The sequence below is a fragment of the Rhinolophus sinicus genome, linkage group LG04 (genome assembly GCF_036562045.2).
Source record: "Rhinolophus sinicus isolate RSC01 linkage group LG04, ASM3656204v1, whole genome shotgun sequence".
In the NCBI taxonomy this organism is placed as follows: Eukaryota; Metazoa; Chordata; class Mammalia; order Chiroptera; family Rhinolophidae; genus Rhinolophus; species Rhinolophus sinicus.
In genome coordinates this window covers 87,825,882-87,838,246 of record NC_133754.1, presented here as the reverse complement: position 1 = coordinate 87,838,246, position 12,365 = coordinate 87,825,882, and the positions used below count along the sequence as shown (strand labels likewise).

Below are 12,365 nucleotides of genomic sequence, written 5' to 3'. Positions count from 1 at the left end.
TAGCTATACGTACAACTTTATTGCTGGATCAGAAAAATGGATCACTGGGGCGACCCCTTAGCTCAGTTGGTTAGAGCTCAAGCTCTTAACAACAAGCTTGCCAGTTCAATTCCTATATGGGATAGTGGGCTGTTCCCCCTGCAACTAAAGATTGAAAATGGCTACTGGACTTGGAGCTGAGCTGCGCCCTCCACAACTAGACTGAAGGGCAACGACTTGGAGCTGATGGGCCCTGGAGAAACACTGTTCCCCAGTATTCCCCAATAAAATTTATATTTTAAAAAAAAAGATCATTATATAAAAAACATAATTATTTTTAAAAAGAAATTCTTGTTTTCACCATGACACTATATAAAATACATAAGATACTGTTCGATATGATAAAGAGACCTAAAGCTAATTAAAATGATATACATAAAGCAAAATGAAATTGTTCACCAGAATCTTAAATATAAAGGAATATTAATTTTGCAAACAAGGCAATGGAAAATATATTTAGCGATAAAGAACAAATATAGTTATATATTTTAAACTATTTTTCTGATCATCATTATGTAGAAAACTTGGAAAATATATAAAAGGATAGAGAAAAAATTACATTGAATATTGTAACCCAGAGATACTTTCTGTAAACATTTAGTATATTTCCCATTAGCCCTTTTTCTAACTAAAAACAATTTTAGGTATATCCGTCATGAGCTTTATTATTGTAATTTAACAAATAAGAAAGGGAAATTTGTGAGAGATTGACATAGAGCATAGAGGCAGAAATATGTGCCAACTTAACTGAGGTATCAAATGGGGAAACAAAAACTATAAAACTCAAACAAAATGTTTTGATGACACAGAAAGCAAAAGGTGACAGAAAAAGAAGGAACTTAATTTCTGGCAAGTAATACTAACTTACAGTCGCTAACAGCATTGCAGCTTGATATTTTAACTTGCTTTTTCAGTACTTGATATTTTAATGATTAAGTTAATGACTTATCAGAAAAAGATTATAGACAACCGGAATGGGACTCCGGAGAGGCAATATTGAAAGTTCTCTTCTTCTGCCTTTCTTGTAATGGCTCCTCTGTTTTTTATGGACCATGGGTTGTTATGGTAATGAAAGGGTACCTAACAAGGAGGGGATTGGAGATCGCATAATGCTAGGAAAGGGCCTATATCAACTCAGGAAAAGTGTCAGATTACGACTTTAAGCTGGGCTTGGTATGTCACTTTGCCTTTATGGCAGCACGCAGCAATGAGGTCAGTAAATTTTTCAGATTCTGTAAACTAGTCTGATCTCAGTCTTCTCGGTCTTTCTTGGGGAAAATGGCCACAAAAAGATGGGTAGCGGTGTAAGAGACTGGAAAGTAGGACCACTTAGAAGTTTAGATGAGGACGAAGAGTTATAGTTAGAGAGCTAAAGAGAAAGTTTGTGGTCACTGACATTGCGTGTGTGCACGCGCACGTAGAGTTAGACATAAAATAAAGATCTTTTGAATGAATGGTCAGAAACCTATGTTATTGTTTAACAGCTTGAAGTTGGAGTCGTTTTGGGTTCAAGGTGAGACCATAGAGTGGAGGGGAAGCAAAATTTGTAGGAATTGAAGACTCACAGAACCCTATTAGCTTGGTGTTACTAGGAGGGGAAAGAAGTACAGCATTCTAGTAGAACTAATGGAATACACCTATTTCTGGTCATATCATTCATTCAACAAAATTTTTTGAGCATATTCCAGGTGTACTGCACCAGGCACTGGGGAGAAAATGGTAAATAGAACAAAGTTGTCATGGAATGTGTATTCTGGTGGAGAAGACACAAAAAATAAAATGTCAGATAGTAAACACAACCTCCTTTCTCTGCAGCCTCTCTCAATTATGTCTCTATTCAACAAAGAAAAGAAATAGAGCTTTACCTAATTAGAAATTGCATGACATATGAGTACGTGGTTAAGTGGTCAAACCTTGCTGATAGCCTCATTTAATTTATATTTTATTGTCTTTGTTTTAATTTTTATTTACATACATTAATTTGGATAATATTTTACTTTTTACTTTTCACAACTTGTTGATTTCATTTTCATTATCACCATCAGTGTACCTTGTTGGTGTAAAATGTGATGTCTACATGGTTGGCCATTTCTCAGCGGCTGGAGACTTAACAGGTAGTTTGAGGTCTCCATCCTCGCTCTGAAGTCACTGGACACTCAGATGGTTATTATTTGAAGTAGTGGAGTTCTCCACACTCTCTTAGTCCTGATCTCGTCCCCCCCACCCCCAGCCCCCAGCATCTTAGTAGCTTTTTATTTTGTTTAATTGTGCTAAAACACATATAACAAAAAACTTAACCATAACCATTTTAAACGTACACTTCAGTGGCATTAAGCATATTCACACTGTTGTACTACCATCTCTGCCATCTTTTCATCTTGCAAAACTGAAACTCTGTACCTGTTAAGCAATAACTCCCATTCTCCCTTTGCCCAGCTTATCTTTGTATTTTAAGTGTTGTTTTTCAGCAGAAAAAAAAAAATGATTCTAATTTTATTATGTAGTTTAGGTGTTAGCCATTTCCTTTTTAACCAGTGAGATCTCACTTGTGTGTGAAATTAAAAAAAAAAAAGACACTAGAAGACAGGTACTTGTGGATTCTATGCCCATAAAGTGGATAAGAACATAGAATTGAAGCCAAATTGCCTGAGTTCAAATATTAGCTCCTCCACTTACTACCTGTATAACCTTAGCAAGTTACTTAACATCTCTATGCCTCAGTTTCCCATCTAAAAAATGGAGATGATAATAGTACCTATTTATAGTATTGGTATGAGGATTAAATAGTTAATACATGTCTGTTGAGGAACTTACAGTTAACTTACAGAGTAAGACATACACATTTGGAAAATTGACAAATACTAGTGTTATAGCAAACACGTGATACAGAATAAATGTAATAGAAATGATAGGAGGGAGACATTACTGACACACTCTCTTAGTTTTCTTCCTACCTCAACTGATTGTCATTTCCCAATCTTTCCAGAACTGTGAAGGACTGTATTTAACTACCTACTCGACATTTCCACTTAGATGTCTCGTAGACTTATCAAACTCACATGTCTAAAACCTAAACCTCCAAACCTATTCATTCCCCTCTACAGCTTTCTCCATCACAGTTAGTGGAAAACCACCCTTCTATAGCCTTTTCTCACTTCTAAAGGTAGAACAAGATTAGCTGATTCCATCAGAGAAGAAAGAAAAAGCCTGTAGATATATATGCAGATTGCAGGCCACATCTCCCCAGCTCCAGTGCCGCCACCCTGGTGCACGCCACCACCATCTCTTCTCTGGATTACTGCCATAGCTTCCTGAACGGTTTTCCCAATATTGCTCTTGCCCTACAATCTATTCTCAGCTCACCAGCCAGAGTAATCCTGTTAAATGTAAGGTTATAACACGATTTCTCAACTTCAGCACTGTAGACATTTTAGACTTTTTGTTGTAGCGGGTTGTCTTCTGTGTTGTAGGGTATTTAGGAGCATTCCTGGCCTCTGGCCTCTACCCACTGGATGACAGTAATACACCCCTGCCCCCATTTGTAACAACCAAAAATATCTCTAGATACTGCCAAATGTCTAGAGGGCAAAATCACCCCTGGCTGGGAACCACGTGGCTTCTATCCCTCTTTTCCCCCAAACTTTGGTCATTCCCCATTTCGCTAAGAGTAGATACTATAGTCCGAGTTCTTAATAGTCTAAATGGCTCTGTCGGACCTGGCCACACCTCTCCATCCCCTGTCTGTTTGACCTCATCTGCTTCTGTCCTTCCTCCTTTGTGCCAGTCCAGTCACACTGGCTTCCTTCTAGTCACTTCTACTTTAGGGGCCTTGTGCTAACCGTTCCTTCTGCCCAGAACACTCGTCTAGATTTCTGCATGGCTGATTCCTTCAGTTCCCTCAAGCCTCTATTCAAATTTCATTTTGCCAGTAAGGCCTGTCCAGATCAACCTATTTTATACTACAACCTGTCACCCCTCCCACAATACTTCTAATTCAACTCTGTTTTATTCCCATAGTATTTATCGTCTTGCAGCATGCTAAATGCTAAATAATTACCTTTCGTTGTTGTGTTTGTCTGCCGCGTGTATATGAGCCCTCACAAAGACATCACTTTTTTTCTCCTAAATTATCAGTGTCGTTGTTTTTATTCAATTTTTTTTTTTAAATGAGAGAGGAGGTAAAGTTAGAACTAGATTTGGAAGGATAGGATTCACATCGTTATAGATTAAAGGGAAGCAAAGTGAAGAGGGGAGATACAGAACTGTATAAATCAGTATGAAGATAGGATTTTTTAGTATACCAGCCTGTCTGGAGTTAAGGGTTCAGGATTTGGTGTAGAAGAAAGATACAGCTAGCAAGGTAGGTTGGAACCAGATTGAATGTCAGGTTGAAGAATGTGAACTATAATCCTATCAGAAACAGAAATCCTGTCAGAAATTTGTGAGTCGGAGAATTAGTACAGGTGATAGTATATTGTGACAGACTCTGTGGTTTGGCCACTCAGAATTCATTCCAAATCCTTCTAGTGCCCCTTTCTGTAGGTTACAGGCTGAAAAGCTATAAACGTTTTCCAGATTCTCCTGAGCTAGGGCTTCAGATATGATTTCGTGTCTACTATCATAGGTACTTGTCTGAGGATTGAATCCAGAACTAAGTTAAATAAGGGAGAAAGGTGGCATGTGAGCCATTCATTTTGCTGGAAGCAAGGCGTAGTTCTAGCGCTAGCATAAAAAACAGTGAATTCATTCGATCTTCTAGTTCCATATTACAGACAAGTTATCTCACACTCGAACAGGTAAGAATAGTTTAATAAACTATTTATTAGCCGCTATCTACTTTGTAAAGTGGTGATTTATTTGTAATTTAGGCTTATCTGTGTTTTCTAATGTACCTACCAAGCACATATAGCTTTATGTACAAAATTTGCTGTTAAGCATAATAAAGCTTGTTTTTCCTGAAAATATCATAATTTGCCTTTACGTTAGCACTTTACATTTTAATTATTTTCTGTTTCCTTGGGAAAGGTATTATTAGCCATATATATATATGTATATATATATCTCGAATAGTAATCATTTAAGTCTAAAAAGGCTAAGTAAGGGCCCTATTTTAGAGGGATTCCACATTTTGAGGTAAAGTCCTATATCCTTTTAGGCTTTCCTGTATGTCCTTGCTGCCCTAGTGAGGTTCAAAGGGAATAAATTTGTCATTTAAAAAAGTCTTTCCCCATAGCGTGACCCTTATTAAAAAATGTGTAACTTCTAAAATTCGAAGCCACATATACTTTTCTTAACTGGAAATTAACATATTAGGTGTTTGTTTCCGTTAAAAGGATCTTCAACCGTTAAAATTGTACTGGTCATGGTCATAAGAACTTTGTACCTAAATTCAATATATGGTTGTTCTTAGGAGACAGAATCCAGGTTTTTTCCCATTTCTATTTCATGACTTGTGTTCTTTCCGCAACTTGTGTTCCCCCAACTCCCACCCATAATATGGAAAAAGAAAGTGACTCCTGACTCTGATTGTGTCCAAACTAAAACTTCCTTTGAGTCTCCCTTCATTTTTACTGCATCATTAAATGCACGTAGCACACAGGGTAAATACCTAATATCAGAGCTCATTGTTTATATTCCTATTGTTTTAAGATATATTTTGCATTATATAACAAAAACAATTTCATGTTCAATGCTAATTCATATGTACTTAATGTATTTAATAGTCTTCATGTTGATTCTGTAATATTTTTTAATTAACTTTTAATGGTGTAAAAATTCTTACTGTAGTCTAACATATTTCAAAAGAATTGCTTGCATCCTATGGAAGAAATTTTTAATCTCATGTTCATTTTATAGGTTATTGAGGACAATGGTGTCCGAAGAGTTGTTGTGGTTCCTCAGGCACCAGAGTTTCATCCTGGTGGTCACACAGTCATACATCGTTCTCCACATCCTCCTCTGCCCGGTTTCATTCCTGTCCCAACCATGATGCCCCCTCCACCGCGCCATATGTACTCACCAGTCACTGGAGCTGGAGACATGGCAACACAGTATATGCCTCAGTATCAGTCTTCACAAGTATATGGAGATGTAGGTAAGACATCTAAAAATATTCCTGTGTTACGAAGTTGGCTATTCTTTGCTTGGACATAATAGATGCTATTATCATATTATATGAAAGAAAACAAAAAATAGTAACAATATCACAATCATTTTCTATTACCCAAGCATTATGTTAAGTATTTCATCCTCATGGTCATCTTTCAAGGAACATGAGTAAACAGAAAATTAAAGAGGGGGAAGTAACATATCATCGAGCAATATTTGGTGGGGACACATTCAAACAAAAGGGCTTCTCCATTCTGCTGTCTAGGCTCTGAAGAAAATTTTCAGCCAGGAATAACCATGACATTATTAAATCCTGAAGACTGCGATGCCACTAACCAAAGTTGCTAGGTTCTGTTGAGAGACTGAGAAAAACAGCAAGACATAACCTCTGCCCTCAGGGAGTTAATAAATTGTTGGGAAGAATAGACAGCCACACACACAAAATAGTAATCTATTCTTTCCTATGGCTTTAAGTACTATTCGCATACTATACTGTCAGCTCTCAAATTTGTATCTTCACCAAAACCTCTCCTCTGAACTCCAGACTTATGTTTCTGTCTTCTTGATAGATAACTCCACTTCCATGCCTCATTCATCTCAGTTATAGCATTAATAAAACATAAATCTTTTCTCTTGTCACCTTCATCTCCATAAATGGTACCATATATGGTACTACTATCCACTTTGCTTACGTGAAAACCAGATGGTAAAATTTGATTCCTCCACATCATTTGGTATTAGTTTCATTTTCAGAAGTTTCCCAAATTTTCTCCACTGTTGTTCGGATCTAGTCCACCCTCGGCTCTTGTCAGGGCAACCTCAGCAACAGCCTTACAGCTGTTTTTCTGCTGTCATTCTGGTCCCAAAAATCCACGTTCAGCCAGAGTAAATATAAATCAGACTGTTCTCCTACTGCAGTGACTTCCCGTTGCATTTACAATAAAATCCTAAATCCTTCCCCTAGACCAAGATTTCTCAGCCTCAGCACTCTTGGTGTTTGGGGACTGGTAAGTCTTTGTTACGGAGGACAGGACTGTACTTTGTAGAATGTTCAGCAGAATCCGTGCCCTCCACCCACTAGGTGCCAATGGCACACAACTTCAGCCCTCTCCCCACCCCCACCCAGTTGTGACAACTAAAAATATCTCCAGACGTTGCCAGATGACCCCTAGGAACCCAAATTGGCCTTGGTTGCAAACCACTGTCCTGTGGCCTCTGACTACCTTACCCACTGTCCCCACTACCCGGCTTCAGTTTTTCAGAACCCCCAAGCTCTCCTGCCTCAGTGCCTCTGCACTGGCGTTCTCTGTGCCAGGAATGCTCTTCCCCCTTTTCCTTGGAACTTTGTTTTTCCTTTCGATTTTAGCTTTGAGTGAAACCTTCCATGACCTTGCTTTATCGATCTCTGGCACTGAAAACTTGTTTCTTTCACAGAACTCGACATGGTTTGATTTTTTTGTTGTTTATTTTCATGACTTTCTCCCTTATTTGACTGTAAACCCCCTAAGACTGAGTCTGTTTTATTCATCACTGTTTCCCTTGCACTTAGCAGTCCCTGTCATTTATGCTAAGTAATTTTGTAGAAGAAATAACTCTAAATATAAAATTTAAAATGTGCAACCCAACTTGTAAGTAGTAGGTACATTACATATGTCATATATATTTTTCAAACTTATTTCTATTGCCCAAGTAATGCATCCTGATTCTGTAGGTCTTGTTGAGGTTTGGGTTTCTACATTTCTAAGAAACTCCCAGGTAAAGCTCATGCAGTGTTAGAATAAGCATATTTTTTTGTAGCAAGAACTTATAGTACAAATCAGTCTCTTCCATTTTCTTACCGCTAATTATGACTTAATGTTTTTAATGTGTTCAAGAAAATTATAAGAAAAAACTAGATGTTACAATTACTATTTTGCATCATTAAAATCCATTGTTTCTCAGAAGGGATACGCATTAGAGTACATGAATATGATTCACAATGCTGCGAAGGAAAGTGAAGCATACAAATCTACAAAGAGTACAAATCTAAAACTAGCTAGCCAACAGTGGAAGACAAGGGTCATATTGTATTTAAGGTTGTAAGCCAAGGAATTTACCACTGGATTCTAATAATGGACAGTAGTTTTATAACCAGTAACTGCCTCTATGACCCTTTTCCATACATGTTTTGTATGGATTCCCAAAGTGGGACCTAATCCAACATTTCACTGTCAATAACTATTATTATTGAGCCTGAACTTGGTTAGATAGACACTGTGCTCATACATGTATTATCTCACTTAAGCCTCAAGATAAGGCTGAAAATAACAGATGAAGAAACTGAGGCTCAGATATTAAGTAATTCCTACAAGGTCAGTGCTAGTTCATTGCTGAGGATTTTAACCCTCTCAGATCATTTTGATAATAAAATTCTTGCCCTTTCTACTATGTATTCTTTATTCCTCTCCCCCTTCTATGGTTGCTTTATTATTTAATCTCTTGAGTAATTAAGTGAAATATAAAACCTTTGGATATATTTAAAAAATGTGTACTAATTACAGTTTCAGTGTATTTTTTATTGATATATAATTCACATAACAAAATTCACCATTTTAAAGTGTACAATTCAGTGATTTTTAGTATATTCACTATATATTCACTACTGCTAATTCCAGAACATTTCTGTCATCCCAAAAAGAAACTCTGTGCCTATTAACAGTTGGTCCCAATTTCCTTTCTTGCATCTACTAATCTACTTTCTATCTTTTGATTTGCCTATTCTAGACATTTCATATAAATGTACATAAAATATGTATATTTGATAATAAATGTTTATATAATATGTGGCCTTTTGTGTCTAGCTTTCTTTACTTATCGTATTGTTTTTCAAGATTTATTTCAAGATCGTAGCATAATTAGTATTCCTTTTTATGGCTGAAAAATATTCCGTTATGTAGGTATAAATTTGTCCATTCGTTAGTTGATAGATATTTGGGTTGTTTCCACTTTTTGTCTATTATGAATAACAGTGCTGTGACATTTGTATACAAATTTCGGGTAGACAAATGTTTTTATTTCTCCTGGGTATATACCTAAGAGTGGAATTGCTGGCTCATATGGTAATTCTATAGTCAACTTTTTGAGAACTACAAAATTGTTTCCCATAGTAACTGCACTATTTTACATTCCCACCAGCAATTTGTGAGGGCTCTAATTTCTCCATATCTCTGCTAAAATTTACTGTGTTTCCCTGAAAATAAGACCTAACTGTGCCATCAGCTCTAATGTGTCCTTTGGAGCAATAATTAATATAAGACCTGGTCTTATTTTACTGTAATATAAGACCGGGTCTTATATAATATAAGGTAAAATAAGACCGGGTCTTATATTAAGTTTTGCTCCAGAAGACGCATTAGAGCTGATGGTCCAGCTAGGTCTTATTTTCAGGAAAACACAGTATTATTGTCTGTCTTTTGATTCTAGCCAACCTGATACGTATGAAGTTTTACCTCATGATTTTGATTTGCTTATCCCTAATAACTACTGATGTTGAACATCTTTTTAGTTGATTATTGGCCATTTGTGTATCTTTTTCAGCGAGATGTCTATTCAGACCCATTTTTTAAATGAGTTATTTGTCTTTTCATTGTGGACTTGTAAGAATTTTTATGGATAGAGGTCTCTTTCAGATATGTGATTTGCAGATTTTCTCTCAGATTGTCTTTTCATTTTCTTGAATGGTATCCTTTGATGCAGGAAAGTTTTTAATTTTAATGAAGTCAGGTTTTTTTTCTTTGATTGCTTGTGCTTTCGTTGTTCTAAGAAGCTATTATCTAATCAAATGTCATGCAGGTTTACACCTATATTTTCTTTTATGAGTTTTATAGTTTTAGTGCCTATCTTTATGTCTTTAACTCATTTTAATTTTTATTTTATATTGTAAAGGAAGAGTTCAAATTCACTCTTTTACATGTAGATAGCGAAATTCCTATGTTTTTTTATTCTAATGTTATTGTACATATCCTTATAATACTCATTTCAAGAAAATTATACTAATTTTCCTTAAGCACTGATACATTGAAATTTTACTAAGATTTTTGAAACTTTAAAAAATATTTTTCTTATTACAGATTTTAAATTTAAAAATAAACTGTGAGGACAATTGATTTAACAATATTTATTGAGTATATTGATTTTATTATATTATTGTGTGACTTTTATTAGAATGAATATATTCTTCTAAATAAACAATCTTGAGTTTACAATATCCAGAAATGTAATATTTTGTAACCTAGATTCTGTTAGTAGCAACAAATCCACTCATTTCTTTTTGCTAACTCCTAAAACTATTTTTTAGTGATTTACTTTTTTGAATCATAAGGGAATTTAGGCAGGTGGTTTTATTTTTACCTATTTTGTATGTTTGAAGTTGAAAGAGATGCTAAAAATAATGCCTACCAAAGCGTGAAAGAAAAAGAACTGTCCTCACCTATGATAATCATAGCATACAACCAAGCTATTTCTATGGCGAGTAATAATAGGTGAAAGATGAAGGAGAGAAATGTCTCTGTATATTTAATTAAGAAAGATTTATATAAAAAAATTATAATCAAGTCAGAAGGCTTGGTTGTGTCAGTTGGTAGACACAGAAATAGCTTCTTTTTGCAAATTATTCTTTGAAATATTTTGTTTTATATAATTATGACAGATTTATTTCCTGTTCTTTTCTGATTGCATCAGTGTATTTAGAGAAAGTGACCTTTTAAAATGTTTTTATTTCTTCCTAGATGCTCATTCTACACACGGAAGGTCCAACTTTAGAGATGAAAGATCTAGTAAAACGTATGAACGTTTGCAGAAAAAATTGAAGGACCGCCAGGGAACACAGAAAGATAAAATGAGCAGCCCACCATCGTCACCCCAGAAATGCCCTTCTCCCATAAGTGAACATAATGGACTTATAAAAGGGCAGAATGCTAGTGGGGCAAACACAGGATCAGCAAAGAACAAGTCAGGGAAAGGCAAAGGTGGTGCACAAATTGATACAGAAATAGAAGGTAACTATTTAAATTACTCAGCTATTATTTTTGTTACTTTTCGTCAATGTTTAATCTACTAAAAGTACATTCTAACCTTTCAGTCATTTCTCCATGCTCCAAATTAACTATAGATTAATAGCCTTACACTTCCTAAATATGTTTTAGAATTGAAATTGTTACTAGGAACTTCTTTTTTACAATTGGGGGGAAATTCAATTAGTAATTTTACCTATCTCATAAATTTTACTAACCAAGAGAAATTTCTGTTGATAGGAAAACTCAGATAACGTTCATCCAGATTTCTTTCTGAGCCTTTGATAAAGCTATGCTGGTTTTTATCAAAACTCTTTATTTCTCCCAACTTCTTTATATGTAAGATCCTGATAGCAACTCGTTATGTCATTCACCCATCTACCAGGGGTGCCAAAAAAGGTATACACATTTTAAGAGATGTTATCTATTCTCACGCAGTAGTTCGTCATAATCAGTAGTGTCTGGACGCTGATGGTGACCACTTTGAGCACCTCTTGTAATTGCAGAAGTCAAATATGACTTGTATTCATCTTTTGTTATGGGTATATATTGAGTATTACAATTTTAATACAGATGTTTCCTTTCTTAAAATGTGTATGCATTTTCTGGCGCCCTCTGTATATACTCTATAGTTAGGATAGAGTATTCTCAATTCTTTTCTTCAAAAGTTCTTTTCTTTTAAAATTCCCATGTTTCCTTTGGATCCTTCCTCTAACTGTGACTTGCACCACATGAACTCTGACAGCTACTTCCTTTTTTAAAAAAATTTCCATTCCCCATCAACAAGTTGTAATGCTTTAACAGTCTTATGGCTTGTTTGTTAACATTTACAAAAGTATTCTCTCATATTTTTGAGACCTCCTGATCATTCTTTTTCAACACTGATATTTCATAAGAGTTAACTTTAAGTTTGAGATATATCAGTGGTGGCTATAAGTTATGGTCAAATCAGTCATATTCCTATTTTGGGAACCACAATTAAGGCATGTCATGAAACAAATACTCAGTTAACTTGTCATTAAGAGGTATGAGATTGGCACATGAGAACTTTGCAGAGAGAAAGTATTTTTACAACTATGAATAAAAATATACTTTCTGTAAGAAACTTATTGACTGGTTCAGATATATATATATATATATATATATATATATATATATATATATACA

General features: G+C 35.3%; 1 protein-coding gene across 7 annotated transcripts in view; it reads left to right on the top strand.

Annotated features, from left to right (window-relative positions):
• The window catches only part of FNDC3A (fibronectin type III domain containing 3A), a 158,031-nt gene that overhangs the window by 101,246 nt on the left and 44,420 nt on the right, over window positions 1-12,365 (top strand). For all 7 annotated transcript variants that reach the window (XM_074329942.1, XM_019748010.2, XM_074329941.1 and 4 more), the window contains 2 exons: window positions 5,896-6,133; window positions 10,914-11,183. In XM_074329942.1, coding sequence (XP_074186043.1) covers window positions 5,896-6,133; window positions 10,914-11,183 — 508 coding nt within the window. The remainder of the gene's footprint in view (window positions 1-5,895; window positions 6,134-10,913; window positions 11,184-12,365) is intronic.